This window comes from Lepeophtheirus salmonis, chromosome 1 (genome assembly GCF_016086655.4).
Source record: "Lepeophtheirus salmonis chromosome 1, UVic_Lsal_1.4, whole genome shotgun sequence".
NCBI lineage: Eukaryota > Metazoa > Arthropoda > Copepoda > Siphonostomatoida > Caligidae > Lepeophtheirus > Lepeophtheirus salmonis.
The window spans coordinates 34067126-34091450 of NC_052131.2; the positions used below are offsets into that span (position 1 = coordinate 34067126).

At 27.9% G+C, this 24325-nt stretch overlaps 1 protein-coding gene across 5 annotated transcripts in view; it reads right to left on the reverse strand.

The window, feature by feature from the left end:
• LOC121125699 (band 7 protein AGAP004871) overlaps nucleotides 1-24325 on the reverse strand; it is a 430618-nt gene that overhangs the window by 84470 nt on the left and 321823 nt on the right. For all 5 annotated transcript variants that reach the window (XM_071891491.1, XM_040720912.2, XM_071891499.1 and 2 more), the window contains exons 3-4: nucleotides 2935-3041; nucleotides 1545-1617 (exon numbers count right to left, since the gene is read on the reverse strand). In XM_071891491.1, the coding sequence (XP_071747592.1) occupies nucleotides 1545-1617; nucleotides 2935-3041 (180 nt within the window). The remainder of the gene's footprint in view (nucleotides 1-1544; nucleotides 1618-2934; nucleotides 3042-24325) is intronic.

Consider the following 24325-nt stretch of genomic DNA (forward strand, 5'->3'; position numbering starts at 1 on the left):
TTTAATAGGTGACTCCAAAAATTAGTAATAAGTGTTGGAAAATGGTGTTTTTCTTGGCATTTTAATCATTTTTATTTTTTCCCCTGACACCTTGTTCTAAGAGACAAATATAATATCCACTTATCAATTAATTATTGTGTGTTGTTCGTCTTCCTTACAGCGAGTCTGTGGATCATTGAAAAATATTTTATCCAATTCCTATCAGTTGTAATTGAAATATCTTCTGACTAGTAAACATATCAATATCCCAAAAAATTTTGGGGTAATTCATTCCTCACCTATACCAAATGTCGCAAGGCTTGAGAGTGGGTTAACACATTTATTATGCATGTACACGTAATATTTGTATATGAAATTTATTTCTAAAGACTTTGCATATTATTAGTTTCAAACCTCAACAATTGCCCCTTTGAGAAGAAAGGGATTGTGTTTTAAAAGGTATCTTATTTGTAGTAGTGAAAATACTACGGTAAATTAAATTTTGAATGCAACAAAAAATATTTTAAATCGCAGGACCTCTTTATTTTGAAAGGGAGAATGGTTGGGAAGTGTAGATTATAATTTGCAAAGTTCTTATAAATAAATTGCGTATACACGCATGATAGATATGTTAACCCTATTTAAGTGCTACAAAATATTATGTTATTTTTCTGCATATAAATAAATGGTTGCATTGATTAGTTATGAAAAATGAAATGAAAAAAAAGAAAGAAAAAAACTATGCTGAAGAGAATACTAAATACCTTTTTACTATCTTTTCTTACAAATTGTACCTATACTGTAGAACCTTTATTTATTATGCTGATGTAATTTGCCATGAATAAGCAAGCAAGGTCTTATAGAAAAAGCCTCAACATTAAAATATATATACACAGAAGGGATCAAATAAATGTTGATTTCCTATTTTATCATTGATATTCGCTTATAACTGTTGAAAAACACAACAAGAATTAATGTTATAGTACTTGTCGTGTACATGTTGCTATTTTGTACAAATTGTCCTTTAGTAAAAGATTGTATAAGTTGCACTTAAAAAAGCTTTTTAAATGTAGAAGTACCAAAATGGGGAGAGTTGTATCCTGTTTGGTATTGGTGTCAATAATCTAGAGTTGGTTTGGTTAATTTTAATAAATAAAAAATCTTGTTACAACTAATCCCTATGGTCTGAGTATTACACTATCTCAAATTTCTTTTCAAATGATATAAAATAAAGCAAAAACAATGAAAAACGGATTTAATAATGTAATATAGAAGTATTGTGCATTAAAAAAAAAAACTTTTAATTTTCAAAATGAGTTTTTATTGAATATCTTCTAGAAAAATTTACCAAAATTATTTATTTTTTTGTACAACAATCTTCATTATATGTATTATTCAAATGTGATTGTAATGTTGTGACTGTTGTCTTTATGATGTCGAGAAAAAGGGTATTATCCAAATGACCCCAATCTCTTCTACAATATGCGTGTACAAGTTACAACTTCTCTAAAAACTAACATGTACACGACAAATCTACGTACAAATATTAACAATAAATCATTTACCTGGTCCTCTGGAGCCACCTTGCAACAATCGACCAAGTCTGAATATAACTGCTCTTTCATATTCTTGAACAACCTATGTCATTGATAAAATATAAGAAATTATTAATTGTAGGTTATTTTATATCAAATGGTAGATGACATTAAGAAAAAAAGTACTTAATTCGACCATTATAAGATTGAATCATATTTGAAGTCAAAAGATAAGATCATAGCCACAAATTAGGAATCAAACTTATTTTAATTATATTTTGAGTCAAATAGAGACGTTGTTTGTTGAAATTGAACGAAAGGTTCAGAAGAGAGTTTTAGTGATCACCACAGTTTTTCCTTCAATGTGTAAAAATAAAGATAAAATTTCATAACAAATCATTTGATTGCAAATTATATGTATATATTCCGAGTTTGCAGCTAAAAATTAACAAACATACTAAATTTTATTAATGTGAGGCTCTGATGGAAAGTTTACTTTTCTTGAGCAATTTTATTTAAAATTTAGCCCAATTTTATCTCAAATTAAGGGCTAGGTCAAACATCAGTATACAAGTCCTTTTGTTTCTTTACTTTTTTAAATAAAAACTTTTTTTAATAAATTTAGTTCAAAAATAATATGTAGGGTCTTATTTTTATATTAAGACTTTTTTTTAAAGCATTTAAATTTTATTATGTTAAATTGTCTTTTTATCAATAGTATGTATATTTTTTAAATAAAACAATAATATTTTATTATTTTTAGCGTAACTTTTTTCTTAGAAAAGGTGAAGGACCAATCTTTTTATTTTCATGTTAAAACAATTTCGGTTTTAGTGTATACAATCAATAAATAAAAAAATGATGGGTCTTGTAGACCCCAATCAGAGGATTGGTTAAATTGATTCCATGTCCAAGGGCGTACACATGTTTTTTTTGTTGTTTTTTGGGGGGAAGTTAATAAGAGAGAAAAATAAATTATGAAACATTTATGGATTTAATTTTTGTAGGAAGATACTGAACTTAACCGAGTCACCATTTTTTGGATATGAGAAGTTAAAAAATATGTTTTGAAATTTTTTTTTACATTTAATTACTTATGTTGTGGTAACTAATTAATTTTTTGAGGAGAGGAGGAGCTGTGCACACCACTTGTAGCTTTTTTTAAAACCGGCCATGATAGGGATGAGCATAGATTAGTGTATACATATTGTTTGAGGTCGCTGTTATTGCATAATTGTTTATCAACTGAGGGAACTATATCATGTTTATATATATACATATCAAATTCAAAAAACGTTAGGGACGAAAATATATAATTAAATAATAGTTTCTCCGCAATACCTGACATGATATTACGCAATAAAAATATACTTCTTTAGTTTAATTATTCTTTTTAAGAATGTCTCACATTTAAACTTACTTTAAAGCAAACACAGAGAGAAAACGGGAGTGTGACAATGACAACGAGCCAGGATATTCCGGTTAGTAGAAGTCCACAAATTCCAACTCCATTTTCCGCTTCTTCAGCTGAAAGAAAAGAAGGGAGAAAATAAATGATTTTGTACTTATATATTGTTGCTACTTTGACTTAAATTTACATCCAGATGTAAAAAAAAACAAAAAAACAATGTGGATTCATATTTTTCTTAATCGTTTTGTTACTATAAAAGGTATGAACATAAATATAAATATTGATATTTAAAGTCTATGTCGAAAATAAATAAATCCCAAATACCTACGAACGCTAGGGTGAAGCTGCTGCTCAACAAATTCTTATATTTTGATAAATAACACTATACAGATTTCTGGTACTGTGTATAGATATAATGAGCGTATCTTTATGATTTCAATTAAATACCGTTCGAGTTGTAAATCCTAAGGATTTTGGTTTGAAATAAATAATATTAACATAGTAACCCTAACTTTTTTGGAGATCATATTTCATTAGATTAGGAAATAAATAATACAAATTCAACTTTGTATAAAGCAAAAACATTGAGAGGAATGACTCTGATATCGATCCTCAATTCTACTCTGATTCCAGCAGGGGCTTACAATTAAAAGCCCTTTAATAAATCTACAGTGTTACTCTTTCCTTCTTCTTTCAATAGTACAAGATATTTATAATACAATATTTAGGGATACAAATCTTGTGTAACTTTTAGTTCACCCATTTTTATTTTTTTATTTTATTGGAATTTGAAGAATGCATTTTCCATTCCTCGGCTTTTGTCATTAGTATTTACTTCTACTAAGTTCAAATATATTTAAAACCTGATTAAACATTCGTGTGCTCATAAAAGACGGAGAATAACCTTTAGGATTTGTTGTAAAGTTATAATTGAACTTGGACTCAGATTAGAATTGAGGATCGACATCAAACAAATTCTTGTTTATTTCCTTTTACTCCTCTTCCCTTGTCACTATGGAATGTAACGAATCTAATAAAACGTTGATTTCATGTTGACGTACCACAGATTAAAAGAAAAGCCAAAATTGTGGTTTTTACAGTTATTTTCACTTTCTCCAAAATTTTATTGTGTTTGTGTAGCAGAAAAATATTAATCTTGGTCAACAAAATTAAACATATTTGTTCAATTCAAAAATGCATAGTCATTCATAGGAAATTATATTTTAGGAAAACATTTCAGCTTTCTTGAATAAAAACGAGGCATTAACTCACCCTAATGTACCTATATAGCTTCTGCAAGTTAAAATAAATGCTTACATGCTTACATAAATATTTCAAAAATCAAATATCGTTTTTTTCTTCTTTATATAAATAAGGATTTCATTTTTTCTTCATAGTTTCATGTCTCTCTTATCATTTTTGTAGATAACATTCTATACATAATGTTTAGTACTAAAGTTACACAATATTCTTAAAAAAGAAAAGAATTTAGAATATTATGAAAAAGTTATACATGTCATTGTTGCTTATCGCTAAAAATACTGTGTCAAACAGGTTAATTAGAGTCAATAGAGTGAGTGATAATATTCTAAGGCAGTTAGACCAAATCAGGGATATATTTCATATGCATATATGCCAACTCCCTTTGATTCGTCTAATTCTCCCTCCATAAATAGCTGTTACTGCATCCATATGATCAATTCTTCCTATACCCTTATTTAGAAATGTTATCCGGGCTTTTCACTTTTTTCAACTCTATTCCTCCCAGCTGCCTTAGAAAATGAAATATCTTCATAACTCTTTTTTTAAATTTTGTCGACTGTTAGATATTTTCACAACGCTTACCCTACTGGCGAGAGGTTAATTCTTTAACTGCCTCATTTTAAAATGAAACTTAAATGTATAAAATGAGTGAAAATGATTAAAAATTGATCATGAGCATAATCTAGGACTACAAAAACATTTCTAAGTAAAATTTAATCCATAAACTTTATACCTAAAGCAATATTTTTTTTTTCCATAGAAGCCATAATTTTAAATTGAATAGCACTATCGGTTTGAACTTAACTCTTGGTTAATGGGGAGCCCCAGTAGGTAATTTCTAATGAATTTTTTTAAATAATATTTTGGTAAAGAACTCAGGGCAAGAGATTGAAAAAAAAATAAAAAAATGATAAATGTTGCATACAGATTTAAAACTCATAATTATATTTTTTGATAATTAATTAACCTAACACCTGTATTGGGTTAAGTATATACTACATAATTTTTCTTCCTTTCCAATCTTTCCTTTTTTTTTTCTTCCCTCCCCCCTTTAGTCTTTTAACAATTATGTCCATCATTCTTTTTCTCCCATTCAACAGTCCTAAGACTGATTAGAATGGCTTACAGTATTAGCTTTGTATGAATGATTGTCATTTTGTATAATACAAGAGCATTATAGTGAGTGGCTAGATGGACGGAAAATGTATTCAAACCCTTATTATGAATAAATTTCCTTGTTATAAATGATGATTTATGATCGTTAGAATTTATGAAACTCCTGCAGCCGAAATAAAGTATAATTAAAGGATCAGTACAAAGACTGCCATAATAAATAAGGATTAGACCGAGAAAACTGCAGTTTTTTTAGGGTTTCTAGAACAATCCAATTTTTTGGACTAAATAAAGTAAAAAATTTAAAACAAATTTTCAAAAATTTGTTTTAAACGATTTTAAGATAATAAAATAAAAAATGATGTGTGTACGTTCGTGCCCCAGTGATTCACAGAGAAAAAATATACTATTTGTATATGGATTTCACCAAAAAATTCCTAGGTGAGATGAAGTAATTGTGATTATATAATGTTTACTTATACTTAATCAGTGCAACTCCATCAAACCAATTAAAGGAACATTAAAAAAATAAATAATCAACATGTGTATTAAATAATAACTCGATTATAATGATAAATAGTGATATTTGAATTCAATTAAAGTAATATATATATATAAAATCTTTCAAAATTGATAGATTTGTTGGTCTTATTTTGACATCCAATATTTTACTATTTTCTTAATATTAATTATAATTAATAGGTTTATTTGTTATATAACTTGATTGTTGAGGCTCTAAAAATGGCCGACATGAACAATGCTGACGTCACATGATAACGCTCTCTAGTCAAATCTATGACAAATTGTAATGCTCCTTTACAATATTCTATAATAAAGACACGTTAGTTGATAGTTTATATATTTAAAAAAATCAATTATTATTTATTGTAATGTTTTGAATAGAACAAGAATAATAATTTATTTGGCAAACCATAACCTTTAGATAAATTTATAAATGTTTATTCTTAGCATTAAATGATTTTGATACAGAATTGCCAATATTCTATTATTTTATAAAATTATTTAGGTCATATATGAAAAAGTATATATCTCGATGTTGAATACAATTATAGTGACAATGTTAAGTTTGATGAGATAAGATTATTACAACAAATTGTGTTGCTGTAAAAAGACTTTATTGAATATTACGTGGGATAACAATGTTTATTCTGAAGAATATATAATTGAAAAAATATATACAGAATAAGTGCCAAAGTGTAAAAAAACAATGTCAAATATTATTTTTGCATCTTATTTTTTAATAAATGTAACCTATCAACTCTTTTTTTTTTACTGAAAATGTATCTCTATGATGCAGAACACCCATTTATCAAGAAGCTATTTTTCAATACATGTAGGTCGTTACTTTTATTGTATCTTTCAACTTTTCTTTCTCAATAAAAAAACAGGAAAAAGGCCCAAAATTAATTTTTAATTGTTAGCAAATATTTATTTGTCATTATAATTTTTTTTATATATTATAATTGTTGGAAATTGTTCATAGCACCGAAACAAGAGCTAATCCATATTTAATCTTTCAACGTTCAGAACATTGAGTTGTGGAGTAGGTACATTAACAACATAAGCATATACAAATTAATATTTTTTAGACAGCAGCAGAGCACAAGTAGCTATGAGAGGAAGAATATAAACACAAGTTCCCGTTTGTATTAAGTAAGGAAATATGCAATGATTACTCCAATATCGACCCTTCATTCTACTTATCCCCAAGAACTCCTTTGTAATACTCTCTGCATTTTATGAGTACACGCAAATGTGATTACTTTATATATAGATGCTTCCTCCTCAAAAATGAATTAAAAATTATAATACAACACACTACTCAGATTGATAACTACGACAAATCGCCTGGTAGGTCCTTTTTTTTCTCAACTTAACCTTTTAAGCAATGATTTGTATATCCATATCATATTTGCTACATGTGTTTTGGAATCCTGAATTTCAGCATTGTGATATTTTTTTTGTCTCAAGAGGCATAAAAATACAGCTCAGATTGCCAAATACAAAAAATATTGGGCTACTTTTAGATCATATTTTCTACAAATATACTGAATAATATCATAAAATGACGTCAAAGGAAACAGGGGAGGGGGGAAATATATATTTTTTTTAAATAAAAAAAAGGATCTACTTTTTTTCGACGAGGTGGTAATATTGAAAAAAAAGAAATAATTCTTTTATTTGTGACTGGGCAAAAGTAGTAAACAAATCGGCAGAGGATAAAAAGAAAAAATGAAGCTGTTTTATATTATAAAGTGTGGTAACACTTTGTCTATTACCTATTAAAATTTCATTTTTTTACTGTCCTTATTCCTTATTTATGGTTTAGTAAATATAAATCTATTATTTTATTGGATTTTTTTATCCATCAATACTTTTTCCATTAATCTTTATCTCGTTTGCAAAATCCAAACAGTTCTTACATGACGATCAGACTCGACGATTTCATTTATTTCATCCACATTTTCTACAATTGGCTTTGCATCTTTGACATCAAAATTACGATAACGGACCCAACGAAACTAAAATTGGACAAGATTGGCTATTACAATATTAGGAAGATACACCCTATTCACCTTTTCTACCAATTGGTTCATACTTTGCCTTGTTCCAAGAAAAACTGTAAAATTTGGAGTATTCCTCTTTGACACACGCTCAAACAATCACAAAACTGTCTAAAAAGTTTTTTATCTTTCTAACACCATCTAGTTTAAACCGAGCGCAGTTATATCACGTGAGATACACATTACTAAAACCATCTATTGGACAAATAATGGATGTCATTTTACTACACTTGGTTTAATCTTAGTACTTATTTGAAAATAAGTAAATTAAAAAGACGCTATAAGTGACAAATGGAGTAACTAGAGACGTGCGAACTCGATGCAGATATAAATTTTTAATCATTAAGGGAGGATGCATTTTTCTTCAACATATTATACAATATAAATTGAAACAATCCATATAATTAGATCAATATATCTTCTAACCTCAAGGTAGGTAAGCGAATAATTATTTATGGATTGGAATTTTTTTCATTTCTATATGTTCATAACTCACTATTAAATTAACTCTTATAATGAGAAACATTAATTTTGTTTGTTGGGCACTTAGATTGGGAATGCATGAATAATTATGTAGACATGGGTGTTATATGCTCTCGCTAAAGATTTTTCAATTCAAGGTTTTACCAATTAATTATACTTTTATTTATTTTTTTAGAACATTTCAGATTGAGGTTTTAAAGGATTTCCACATAATTTATTATATTGTTTTTTTATAGGCGCATATTGTTCCTGCGGCTCCAGAGCTCATGCGCCTCTGGGATTGGATAAATTAAGCAGTAACAATATTTAGAATTTTATATATATACCTATTACATCCATGTGTAACAATGTCTTGATGTCAATGCGTGTGAGTTTGTATCCCAGTAGCTCATAAAGAAAGAAATATCTGATCCTTGAAACCAATAATAATTGAGACAAAAGTTAGATTTCTGTTTATAAAATTGTATGCTGATTTCAAATATGTGCTTATATTTCGTCTATTTCTCAGAAAATGCAATTTAAAATTTAAAAAAACCTCCATATTTTAGAATTTTATTACTCAATAAATAAATTCTGGGCTTTTCAATTGTTTTTACGCCAAGGTAACTTTCTTGACCATACATAATTAAAGTTTTATTTAAAAGAGTATTATGTTCTAGATGGTTTACTTAAGCAGGAAAATTGTTATTTTTTAATAGTAAATTTATCGATGTTTATTATTGAAATATTTAAAAAATATATTTGTTTTTGTTTATAGGTAGACAATGGAATTTAATAAATAAAAATTTCAGAGGGGATTTTTAATTTTTTTCATGCTCAAAAGTTGACTCAAGTCTATATAAAGAGTGCAATACTCAAACCTTTCAAAAATTCTAAAAGATTACAAAGGGGAACACTCATTTTTTACAAAGAGTTCAAACCAAGAAAATAATTTATCTTTGATTGCAGAATCCGAAACATATATCAGGTTTTTTTCTCAGTTATCTGTCTTTTTTTATACTTAAGACAATCTCCAAATTAAAAGAAGGATAAATAAACCTTAGTAAAAGTATTTTTTATGATTATATAGCGTTTTTATTGATTCTGTATCCTGTTCTGAACTTCATATATTTCAATTTTTTGTATTAAATATCGTCAAGTCATCTCTCTTGGAATTAAGAATCTGCATTCGAAAATCTCTTGATTTGGATGATCAAGTTAGAAGTATTTTCTTTCGATTGCCCCGGTATTTCTTTTATGGTGCTTGACGTCATGAAATTGGCATTGAAATCGGAAAAAATATGATGGTACTGTTGATTAGTTGCTTGTACACCCACATAAAAATCGAGGCCCTTAAAACATAAAAAGATGCTGATTTTTGGGATGTGAGGGTTCATATAACGGGCGTTTATTGAATAGTAAAAAATAAAAATCGTTTTTGGAGTTCAAGGAGACTAGATACGGGGTTCAGTTATTAATCAAAAAGGGACTGCTATCTCAAAAACAACTATAAGAAAAATAACGGTTTTTTTTTTAAATTTATTCAAAATCAAAAAAGTTATGGTGTAAAAAAAGATATCGTTGAAAATTGCAGTTTTTTTCAAGGTGAGAAAAAACGGATTTCCAATGAAATATTGGAATCGTAAAATTTTTAGAAATTTGCCTGAAGATTCATTCGCGTATAAATTTGACACGTAAAAATTGATGTTTAACTAAAATATTGGTCATTTTCTGAATAATTTTTCATTTTGTTTCATAATTTTTACCCTACGTCAATTTTCAATTTTGAAGAAGAAATACTACAAAAAAATACATTTTGAATATTAAATTTCGGACCTGAACATTCAACAATATATCATTTTTAATTTCCAGAACATTTTACGACATAACTTTTCTACTAAACTACCTACTGTCACACCATCTTGCAGATAATATAAATTTTATAGTTTGCTCATACCCTACTGTCAAGATCACCATGTCATGTATCGGTTTTTGTTAAAGCATACCGATAGGTCATATTACGACAAGTAAAAACAAACGTTGTTCTGGTGCGTATAAAATGATAATAATAATAATCGAAGTTGACAATCTGTATAATCTTCTCCATCAAAAGTTTGAAACTATTGGCGCTGTTTTTATTATAAAAATAAAGAAGCGAAAAAACATAATAATAATCCAACATTACTTTTTATTAATGACGTCATTTCGCTTCTCTTTTTTTCTTACATACAGGTAGCACTTAATTTGTACTACTCACAAGTACAAGAGGGAGTACTCTAGAGCAATCTTTGCTTTTTCTATAAATTTATTTTAATTTTCTTATTGGTTGTAAGTTGAGCAATGATATGAGAGGAATTACGAGTAAGAAAGTGTAAATAATAACGTTCCTCAATAATAAACAGTCTGACAACTGATATTATTATTTTAAACGCATCGGAATGTGATTTTTTTTACGTCTCTACAGTGTACGAGATAAAATTGTGGACTTTTTGGTAACAAAAAAAAGAGTCAACTTTTCTAAAAATGAAAAGGAGTACAACATTGAGGCCTTATCATAGATTTCTTTAATTATGTATCTTTCCACCTTTCAAAATGATTTCCTTTGACTATAACAATAGCCTTTAACCTGGGCATAAAGGCTCCCCACCACTTCTTGATGAAAGCCAGTGATATGGTCACTGCTGATCGACAGATCCCTTCAGATCATCCAAATTTCGGTGAGGGGTAGCACAGGCTCTCTCCTGGACTACAAGCCAAATGCAATAGTCGAGGGGGAACAGTCTGTCAAGGATGGTAGCCAGTCCTACCCATTATGTTTTAATCAAGTAAACAGTTCTGTCATGTCTTGACCATTAAGCCTTGGCTGCTGTTGAAAGCTGTTGACGATGTCGTCGTACATGGTAAGCGTTTCCCAAAACCTCTTCATAGTCCAGTCACTGACATTGTGAACCTTGGTATGCTGCTTTATCGACATAGCTGGACTTCTGGTGATATTGGTGACCACATCCTCCATGATCCCGATTTTATGGCGTCTACTGCTTCCAAGGTATCTTTCAAGGCTCTTCCCTGAAGCTACCATTCTTTTAATCCTGTAAGCAAGACTCTAAAAGAATCTTTCGACCTTCATAATCTCCTTGACACTCACTTGAAAATGGATTAAGTCAGACACCCTTTGCGTTTTCGCCACCAAGCTGACGACAATTGCTTTTTGAAAGCTTTATTGTAGTCGTATTTAAAAAAATAAGAATTCTGAATATGCCCTACATATATTTCATATTGTTTAAAATATTAACATATGAATAAAATAAATGCAAAGGCCAACAAATAGTAAATGCATACCACACAATATATGTACAAATGTTGTAGATTATCATTATGAAAATAAGAAATGCCATATAAATACATGTTATCAACATGTTGCTTCCAAATACACTTGCAACAACCCATAATTTTTTACTGAGAGTATTATATATTAATGGATTTCTTTCTTATGAAAACAACAGTATTTGGTTGTTATAAACAAACAAACCTAAAATTAATTAGTATGTACACAGTATACAGCCCTTCCTTTTCTTTCCATTTCAAAAAGTTGAAATTCATTAGCTGCAAATGTTTATGTTTTTAGTGTATAAATATTGACACAGTGGGCAATGAACTTTAATTTGTTTGAGTAAATTTAAATGTAGGCTAACGATTTACCTGCAACAAAATCTAATGTAGAAAAAAAAATATATATACAAAACGATTATTTTTTATAAATCAATTGTGTAAAAAGTATGATATAACACTGATTTGAAGACATTTTGACATCGTTGTTTTTACCCGAGGATAAAAAAGAAATTGGTGAATATAACTCTAAGGCTTCAAACTTTCCAAAGAAATGTTTGATTTGTATGTTCTGTTTTTATCAGAAGACACATTTTAACTCATACTACTATGTAACAAAATACAGATCTTAGAAAGTCCGGCTAAAACTCATGTGTACTATTGTTATTTAAGTCATAATAGACAATTGCAGTAGGTTTGTACTTATAAGGCCTTTTAAGAAGGGAAGTTTTTTTAGTATAATTTCAATCCAGAGCCATATTTTGAAGTATACCAACCATATAAATAAAAATTAAAGGTTATAACATTCGAAAAATTAAATATTTATTAATTTATCTTGAATAGAGTTCCCTTATATAATAGCTAAAACTAGAGAATAAACCTTGTATTACAACTTAAAAAGATTAGAAGCAAAAAAAGTTCAATTTTTATTGAGTTTTTTGGTTTGACTTTTAGTTTTCTTATGAAATATGTATACAATGTCAGATTGTATCACAATATTTAAATTAAATATAAATTAGTAAATTATTTGATTAACTCTATAATAAGTAAATAATATTTTAATGGCAGAAAAAGTTCAGTGAATCAAATATAAATAAATGGATTAGATTCCTTTTATCTATTACATAAATAAAAATCAAATACATTGGGTAAGAAATATATTTTAATTTGAATAAATTTTCCTATCTCAAAAATATTAGTTACTTTAACAATTAGTCATATAACCGAATTAATTATATTAAACTTTAAAACATTTTCACCCTAAATTTTATTGCATAGTGTAGTAAACCAAAAGTGACGTGGTAACTTTGACAATTTGAAAAATATTTATGAGAAGAGTAGCCTAGTTCATATGACATTTTATTGTATTAGCTACAAGCATCTATGTGAGAAAGGAAACCAACACAAATCCCACTCGGTATCTAAACAAGAATTATTCCAATGCCGTTCCTTCATTCTACTCTCAGTGATTCCAACGAAGTCTTATGCTTATAACTCCTTAAGAAATACTCGATGCTACTCTCTGTTTGTTATAAATAAATCTATATATTGATGTTATCTACTTAAAGATAAAATATAATGATAAAAGCATTGGAAAATCAAATATACTGCTCAGATTGAGTGCCGCAGAAAATCTTGCACATAAGAAATGTTTATATTGTACAGTTCTAATAAACAAATAAATCTTTACCAGTTACAAGTAGGCTATTATTTAATATGATGTATTCTATTAAGAAACCCTGTTAGAAAATTATATTTTTTTCTTATACTAATTTTTCAAAAAAAAGGGAACATCTTTCTATTGTGGTCAAGATAACACATTCTGGGATTGTTTGAGAAAGAAGAATTTTATTTTTTCGTTACTAATTAGTTTTTTTTTTTCACGTTATAGTAATTGTCATAAAGTATTAACACTTTAACATTAAGAAGCTCTTATTGCGTTGTACCCTTGTTTGAAGAGAAACTGTAAAATATGGCGTGTTTTCTGTTTGCTGTTGTCCATTTATAAAGTTCACCTCAAGTAAGATTGAGTCAAATAGTAATATAAGTGTATACAAATCTTTTTTATTTCAAAAATCTTATCTTTCTAACACCGGCTAGAATAAAAAATTCGCACTTATACAACATGAAACATAGATTACTAAAGTCACCTTTTGGAAAAATAATTGATTTTTTTATAATTATACGGTTAGTGTGGTACTGATGTATGAGATTTAGGGAAACCTTAAAATTATAAACTGTCTAAATGAAACCTCTTTACCTACTCCTATGAGTATAATTTAAAAAAAAATATTGTCCATATCTTCATATCTGTACACTCAGTATTTATGTACTCCAAGGTTTCTCACTTCACGAGAAAATGTTATAAGTCCTAAAATAAAAATGTCAACTAGGCTAAATTTTGAGAGTAAAATCATTGTATCTTGCTTTAATGATGATGAGCGGCACATTTAATGTCCGGAAAATGTTCTTTCAATTTAAATGTACCTACTTATTTGACATTATTCTTAGCTATCTATATCCTCAATAAATTACTATTATTCATTTTCTTTAAAAAATTATGTGTTGCATTAGTCATTACACACATATATTCATATAAGTTTTGTGCAATTTTTATCTTGTTTGATTTAATATGGAATATTGGTAATATTCTGGGGGAGATTGTTTTTTTCTAGGATAAAAAAAGAGCTTTATGCATTTGTGAGCAAAAGGCTTTTCCTCCTTCTTTCTTCTTGATCAGAGTTTTATATAATGTTTTTTTATTTTAACATACGGTTAAAGTTGTAAATTGAGAGACTTCTTAACACAAAACGACTAGTGTTTCATTTTTGATACCATTATGATATTACCGTAAGATATTATCAAATGTTCGTACCCTAAAATTTCAAAAATTTTGTTTTTTATAAATTACTACAAGAAGTACATAGCATTCATTTCCCCTAGTTTTTAGACGTCGACAAATAGATAAACCTTGCTTCAATTATATAAATAATAACTCCTTAACAACAAATGGAATCATTTTTGACACACACAGTCCGTACAAGGAGGTACTATATCCCCGTCATTCTAATATTAAAAGATTTGAAATAATAAATAATAAATTTATTTTAATTTAAAAAAAATAAAAATGAATAAGATTTGATGTTTTAACTGTATTTTGTATACTAATATTATAAATCAACAAATTTAAACAATTTCAGACAATTGTAGTCTAGTTATATTATAAACATTTTTTTTAATTAAATTCAACTTTCAAAAGAAAATATTTTAATTGCCAAATTGTCGAAAAATCAAAAAAAAAATAGACTTAATTTTATCAAAATTTGAATTATATTAAAAAAAAATTATTTTAACTTAATCATTCTGAAAGTTTTCCATTTTGGAAAAATACACAATTTAAATTTACAATAATATAATACTTTGACCATATGTAACAATTTATTTTTAAAGGTACTAAATAATGAAAAAATTTCCTCTAGATTCTATTGATTTTGGTTCATTCACTCTATCAATAAATTTATATCCATTGCGTAATGCGTATGGCGTGGCTTTCGGTTTATAATATTATCTATAACGTATATGGGAATGCTTATATGATTACTTTTTGATATATTTGGGGAGAAGAGTTTTTTTTATTCAGCTTTCTCAAAATTATATTGTGTATATTAAATTTTATTTGTCCATTTTTTTCTTAACTTGTGGTTCAATTTGAACATTTAAGATATTTTTAGAAATGAATATAATTTTTATATATGTAATATACTTTTAATCATTTTTTTTGTTATAACAATATTCTTTAATCTTTGATTCCTTGAAACAACAATTACTCAACTTTAGAACAATACAACATTAGCTAAAATATTAAAATTTAAATGATGGTTTCAGTTATTAAATTTCAAAGGGAACACAATTTCCAATAATTGAATCCGTTTCTTAATGTTTTGAGATGTTTCAACACTGTTGTTATTATTTCTTGATATTAAAATAAATTTTTTTACTGTTTTTGTCATATATGTATTGTGGCAAAATTAAGTCTATATTTAAAATGATTTTAGTGTTCTAAAAAAAAATTGTTTTGTTGAATTCAATCGTTTTACGTTCAAAAAATTATATTGATATTTCTCCAAATTTTAATTTATTATTTCTAATTTATAAAACTTAAATTTGAGTGTATTCTGAGTATTCATACAATGAATTATACCCACAGTTAAATGATAAAAAAATTGAAAAGTGGGGCGTTCTTTCAAAATAAGATTAAATTTAATATATTAATCAGTCATTAACCTATTATGGCAAGTTTAATTTTTGTCAATTTTAATAGAGTTAGACAGATAAAATAACTTATCAAGAATTTAAAATTGTACATATAATATACAAACATAAATTATTTCGCTCAAAATGATCCAACGCTGCATTTGCTTTTGATATGAGTTTGAAATATTCTTTAATCCTACTTTTGATGGAAATTGGTATATTTCCCTGTTTCTTTCTTAAATAATCTTAAATCTGTATTTGATTGATTGCTACACTTAAAGTACTTATGTATACATCTAAAAAAATTTAAAGTATGATCCCCATAATATGAAAATATAGTCGCAATGCTAATTGTTTTTTAATCCTCAGTTATCAAATATATTTTTTTAATAACGCAGTTAGTGAATTGAATAAAAAAAACAACTCAAAAGTACAATGTTTTAATTATATGATGAATACTTGACCAATTATAATAATTACGTCATTTGAATTATGTATTAATTTCTTAACGATTCCTTACATTTTGCACTCGTGAATATATATATTTAAATATCTATGAATAATGTGTATAAATATATTTTATCAAAATAAAATATTTTACTTATTTTAAAATAATTAAGACAACATGAGTATGGTGTTTTAACAAAATATAATTTGCAATTCTTATAATAAAACGTTACATATATACTTTGGATAAGAAATTCTGTGAAATATTCATTAGTCTTTGCAAATTTTGGGAATCAAATGAGTATCCCATCTTTGTGGATGAAATTGCATGTATGTTATTGTTTAGAATTAGTTCTACAATATACATTTTTGTAGTTACCATTGTTAGCCTTAGTCCTGACATTGAAAAAAGAGCAACCCAAGAAATCAAATAGAAAACAAAGGAACAACTTTTTATTAAAATAGTAAATTATTTAAAATATTCAAATAAACGGATAAATTTTAAATAAGGCATAATCAAAATAAATTACAAATAATGAGATTTGATATTTCAGGAGCATTCTGAAATGTATTGGCAATAAAATGAATTACAATATAATGTAGATTAAAAGAAATAAGAAAAAATTGTATAAATAACAGAGTGTATAAAGTCCTACTTCAGTAACACAAGGTTAAAATTGCAATATTTTTAAATAAATATTTTATCATTCTATGCTAAGAATAAAAAAGTATATTTGTGTTAAGTCAACCTTAACGTTTATAATGTAAAATTTAGAAAAATAATGAGTTATCTTCAAATTGTACTCAAAAGTAAATTAAAGAGCATTTCATTTAAGTAAGTATTCAACAATGAAATAAAAGAATAGTAAAATATTTTTGGACTTTCAATTTCACCACAAAAACGAAATGAAATATTGAATCCCTTCAAACTGTAATTTGTTGATGTTTATATTACTTTGAAGTATTATCTAGTCTGAATTTCCCCCCTTTTTGGTTAGATAGAGTGACAAAAGTTAGGTATGGGCAAAATATAAAGAAAAAGAATAGTTTTGAGAATGGAAAAGGAAACACGGTTGCTGCCATCGTTCTTTTTTTGTTCATTCTTTAATAGAACGTCTTTGTGTTAATAAATATATCTTTCTAAATAATTAACTCCCCCCCCCGCCCAACTTTTGAATTATTTTTTTATACATCAGTAATACGGGTTCTCTCCCTTCAAAATCATATTACACGTAGCTTAAGATAACAAAGATCTGAAATCATTAGTAGTACCATCAGTTTCCCTCTTGCCTTCTCTCTTGCACTCTCCAAAATACCCAATCCTTAGGTGTGAGTAGACATCATAGTACTTTAATAAATTCAGCTCAAATATTTAATATCTTAAAGTTAATAAGAGCGACATAGAATCAAAGTAATGCACACGGATTTCCATTGAATAACTTTTATCCAGTGCGTTCTCCTCCTCATATGTTGCTCCACATTTGTATAAATGACGGGTTTTACACGGGTAATCTCACCAAAGATATCCGTGTCTTAAAATATACTAATGATAATGAAAATACAAATAGTCTACTAATACCAAAATTCTATATATCCCTATTCTCAATTATTGTTTTATTATTTTCCAATAATTTCTTCGTATACAATTGTAAGATTATACCCCAATAATAATATTAAAGAATTTGCAAACATGCAGAATACGTATGAATCAAGTAACACTGATTAAATAAAGTATTTATATATTTTGCACATGCTGAATGTGAGCAGAATTACAAATGAGGATTTATATTTGTTAAAGAAATAAAGTAACTATATTTTTATGTAGGTATACTGAAATAATTTTTCTGTTTTGAAAGTTTGATCCAAGTTACGAATAAATATTATTTGTTTTATATAATAAAAATATTATTTTCTTCTTGTTAAATTATATGTGTAGGTCACGCTGAGCTTTTTTTATCCATTCGCAAACTCAATTGACGAAAAGGAAATTAACATAAAAAAAGACATATGGTAGCTAGTCTTCTGTATTTTTCTTATTACTAACTTTTAATTTGTATGGGCGAGTATATTATTAGAAGTTATCACACATAAATAAATATTACTTATCTATGAATGATATTTACAATACCCATTAAATTGAAAATGAATGAATAAAAAGAAAGAAAAAACACAACAACTGTTTTTACTTTTCTAATTTTTAAAGGTAGGGTTTTCATTGCAAGCTATTTAACTCTACTTTTCTTAATCAGTGCAACTCCATCTGACCAATAAAATAAAAATTAAAATAAACAAAAAGATAATTTTATCAAATATTATGATTTTCTTTTTACTCAAGTTCAATTGGATATACTGGGTATTGGATAATTCTTTTCAAAAGAAAGTAAATAATAATTTTTAAGGTAGTCTGTATGTTAAAGATTTTTTAATCTTTAAAACTCAAATCTTATCTAATTTAGACCTTATATTTCCATATAAAAGACTCAATCAAAGTTTTGGATCATAAAGTTATTTTCTTTTATACCTTGAAGTTTTATTTTATTCTAATTAATCTGAACTAGTTTCTATAATTCTCAACCATCATTGAGGAGTGAAGTAATAAATATTAAAATTAAGCTAATATGCCTTTAATACATTTATTTTTCTACCAAATGAAGACAATTTAATACTATATCTTAACTCAAACTACAACGGCCCAATCTACAGGGTTGGACAGCAAAATGTGGATTAATAATTTTCTCATTAACATAATAAGGCTTTTTGTTTATTTTTTTAAAATTCTGATTCAAACATCCTTTGTGCATAAACAAACTAAAGCAAATCTTTGGTCATCTCATCGATATGAGTAAGAAAAACCCCAAATGGCAGCGCATCTCAGATCTCCTAGATGCTGAAGTAGAGGTGGCGAGGATTATGGGCATTGATAAATGCTCCAGGAGCCTGGTTTTTAAGGTAGTCGAGATATAAAATAAAAGGAGAAGGCTTCTAAAGGAATACAAGATTTGGAGAGTACAATTTAAAGAGGGATCTGGAGTTCCTGATCAGCTTGGAGAAGAAGATCAAGGATGGCCCCACCAAATCAATGAATCGTCTCGCTAATGACTTCTACGTGGCTGTTAGGACTATCAGGAGGGCTGTGAAGGGTGACTTGGGATTTTCTTCATACATGAGGACCAAATACAAATTATTCAAGCATTTCCAAAGCAACTTCTCGAGTCCACGTTTGGCTTCCCATTCCTGTACATTAAACAATTAAAGTTATAATTTCTCTGTTACTATTACATCTACGAATCTGTTTTTCACGATATCATTAGAAACTGCATGGAAAATTCATACTGTGACTACATTTACCCTCAAAAATCTAATTTATTTAGTACAGCGGAGCGGTTCACTTATAGTGAGTTCAAGTAAAATATTATTGTTGGTAAAATCAATAGAAATGAGGTAAGAATATAAAGATATATAATAAAAATAATAGTGTAAAAATATAATTCTGAAATGTAAATATTTCTGGAAGGATTCTAGATCTCAGATTTTCATTGTAGCTTTAAAAAGTAATATTTTGATAATAAAATTTTTTTAGGAAAAAGAGCTTTAAACAATGCTACAAACATTCCTCATATCATTTTTTCTCTGCCACCTCGACATGATTTATATATAAGGACATACCAAAGGTATAAAAAGATATGTAATTAACAATAAGATATCATACACATTTCTGGGGTATTTTTCAACAAAAAAAAATGTAAAGAAATAAATCTTGTAGTGAAAAAACAAACGTCTTACCAGTAAAAAATTCTTTTTGGGATTCCTTGATAAAAGTTATATATTGCTTGTGAAAAAAACAAGTAGGTATTTATTTTTTGTATAACATCCATTGGATTTTTATGTTACTGCACATCATATGTAAGTATTGTATATATTTTTTTTATGCAAAAATCATAGAGCTGTTTGTGATCTGATAGAACCTTAGAGCTTAGTAACTATGTAATCATATTTAATACGCATTCATATTAATATACATTTAGTGCCCCTAAAAATATAATGATTCTGACATGACTATAGTACAATATTAATGTATTGGCTTTAATAGGTGTGGAAAAAAGTAATTTCGTATTTTTTGCTTTATTCCAATGCTTTATAAAAAGTCTAATAATCATCCGATTTAAGCCACATATGCCCCGTTCTGTTTGATAGCTTGTTAACAACAAGAATTTAACTTCATAATGCATTTCCTGTAGAAGCTTTTGCAACAAATTTTCTCAGGCCACTATGGATGCCGAATTTGTACCTTAAAGCAAGTTGGGCATAGACAGGAATAGGTGTTTGTAACTTGGTACCAGGACCGGACTGGTGGGAGGTTGCATAGAAAATTCACATATGTGCTCCCTGAGCCTCTAGCGCGAAATCAAAGATGTGTGGGGCAGACATTTTCTTTAATGAAACACTATTCCTCTCCTATTCACCAATGCTGACCGCTTCTGTTCTATCACCTGCCTTAAATTGTTAAGTTGTTCAGAGTAGAGCGCAGAATTAAGCTTTGGGCCATAGAGGAGCTGCTCATAGTAGATTATTCCCTGCCAATCCTACTAAACACATCGCAAAACCTTCTTGGTAAGCAAACCTGGCTTGGACATGGTCTGTACCGCTTCCTTGAATTTTGACCAAAATTTGTGTGCTCTTGAAATTCACGAAAGTGATCCATTTTTAATTACCAATCACAATCCACTTCAGATAGTAAAAATGTAAAATATGGTGACTTTCTTCCTTAGAGACCTGCATACTCAAGCTGCAATAATTTACAACTGAACAGGCTAAGCGCATTACTATTAAAAACGCATTTGTAGTATAAATTCACACCTTTAAAACGTTTTATCGTATTATCCAATGTAACCAATAATGAATAAGATATACTTAGTTAAAAAAGGGTGTAAAAAAAAGAAATACGAATTTACTTTTTCCCTAACCTAATATAAACAGTTGAATTATCCTTAAGACGATAGTAGTTAAATTTATTACCTACCGGTATGTTAAAAAAAGGAAACAAAATTTAGCGTGGTCACCTTGAGAATTTTAAGATTGTCTGACAGAAGAACAGCTTAGCTGTCATAAAATTTCATTAAATTAGTTGCAAGCAGCTATGATATAAAGAAAATAAACACAAATCGCTCTCTGTATCTAGCAATGATATTAGTAGAATTTATTATGATGTCGATCCTCAATTCTAGTCTCAATACCAGACTATTATTATCAAATAGGAGTTTGGGCAAAGACAACATCATCTTTTTGATATTTGTAAATAATCTTTGACGCTAAATATATCCTAAGTATATGAATATAGTAACTATAACCAGTATTTACTAAAGTTATGAGGGGTTGACAGACATACACATTTGACTTTAATAATTGGAAATTTTTAGTGTTACTCTCCGTTTTTCATGAGCAAACTCACACGTAGTTACTCAATACTTATTTGTTCTTTCCTCAAGAAAAATAATAATAATAACAGCTTAAGAGTTATTTTTAAGTCAATATGCTGAGCCTCGTATTAATTTAGTCTCTAAAACGCTACTTGGTTAAGCTTTGGCTACTCACGTTCGCTGTTAAAAATGAAAATTCAATGAATATTTTATAGTATAAGAAAAAATACAAAGTTCTTGAGATTTTCTTAGAATACAAGCGCTGTGCATCAATTATTGTGTGCCTCTGTGCCGGGTGCACGTCCAAGCACGACAATATCCCAATAGATAATAAAAATACTACAGTTTAAATGAAGTTAAAAGATCTGGTGTAATACTAGAATTTTAAATTTCTACGGTTTATTCAAATCAGGTAGTTGGAACCGGATTTATTTCACCGATATACTTAAAAACTTTATGATTTGGGGACAGGAAAGGTCGCCTACTAGCTCGCCGAATCTGAAGTCTTTGTGAGTTGTCTTGGATTAATGGAAGTCTACAAGGAGTCAATACGTAAAAATAAGACTGTTGACTCCTTGTGGGCTTCTATTCTCAAGGCAGTGACCAAAATGAACAAGGAGTTTTCATCAAGACCTATGCAAGGTTCAAGACCAGATTGGAGGATGGGGCTTAAGTTGGTTGGTTTAAATGATTATGGAACCTTAAAATAAATATTTGTGAATTTCTGAATTAATTATAGAAAATAAATTGTCATATATCCTTTATCAAATATGCCAGATTATAAATCCCAACCCTGAAAAAAGTGTCTTTCTAAATAAAGTACTAATCTAACTCATTGATATACAAACAATCAACAATATACGAGTATTTGATAAGAAGTCAAAGTTATTCCTCCCCTCAAATGAAAAGTTCTTTCATTTTACATATTTGTCTATTTTATAGAACAAAAAAAAAAAAAGTAAATAATTCTTTGTCCAAACTTGACATCCCTTTATAGAAGAGGTTTCTTTTTTTGGTTATAATTTAGCATCAATTGTTTACGATAAAACAGAAAACTACAACAGAAAGAATGAATTTATTATTTACCATTGTCAAAATTACCACAGTTACCCTTTATTTACTACTTTTTTTGTTTTTGTTTTGTTTCAATTTTAAAATTATGATTCTGAATTTCATAAGTTTCATTATATTTTCTTTCTTTGAGCGATTCTGAAGAAAATAAAAAAAAAGCCTGAATTTTCATTTTGGAGAATAACCAATTATAGCCTTACAAACTACTTTGGATACTCAAAGGATCAGAAATACTGTACTAACCTGCAAATTGAATAAAATAAGTATTAGAACTCAGTCCTACATTTATTGAAAGAGACAAAAGAAAAAGGAATTACTGTTGTGTGGAGTGTCAAAATCAAATATACACATGGTTAGACAACAGTTCATATAACAAACTCTTTATGAAGTAAGAGAAAAAATAAAAAATAAATTTCGTAGAAAAATGATTTTGTAATACAGAAGGGAATCAAACTTCTATGCAAATACCATTACGAGTATTTTAATATTCGTTATGTATATTTTGGATTGATGTAGCAATGTATACATGCATTTCCCTGATTAACTATCAGTAAAAGTACACAGTTTACATAGAAATACGGTAAGAAACAATATAATACAAAGTTAATAAATTTATAATTAGTTAATAGTAATTATGCGATAAAATCGGACTAATTTCAAGAAATATAAAACTTGGGACATAATTGAATCAGTTCCAGTTGATTTATATAAAACTTTCAATGTCCAGGAGAAAGATGGTAGATCAAACAAAATTTGAATTTTATAATACACCAATTGCTCTGTCTCAGAAATCATTTAATGCATTTTTGGACTTAGATAAGATGAATCTTATGATTACACCTAAAACTTCAAGTCAGAAAACATATGTTCTCTGTCCTTCGGTTTGTTTTGGAACAGCAATTACTTTTATAATTATGTTTGAGTAAATTGAAAAGCTAGTTGACTGGCAAATGTGACGGATATATCTTGGATTTATTGTTTTTAAATCAAAATAAAGTTTCTTTATTTTATTGTATTCAACATTTGTCCATGTTGCTAATCATAGGTAAGATTATATTAAATGGGCGTCTAGCAATGCATGACACTGCTAAATAAAATTAGAGAAAATTAGGACAGCAAAACTTTTTGTGTCACGTCCATATTTGAGTAAAATGTACAAATAAAAAGATAAGGTACATAATCATGGCACGTAAGAGAAAATCCCCATACTAAATTTTGTTCAAATTTTTATAAATTGATTCCATTATATTTAGCTGAAATCAGAACTAACATTTTGTTGATACAAAAGTTAAACTGTTTAAGGTATTTCTATGTTATTCGAAGTAAAAGCAATCCCAGGGCCACGATTACTTGATTAATGCCATTCTATTAGACTATAAATCATTTTGTCAACTTTTTAAAATGTAAATTGTCTTTAATACTGAATATTACCTCTTTTTTTGCATAGTCAATTTTTTATTT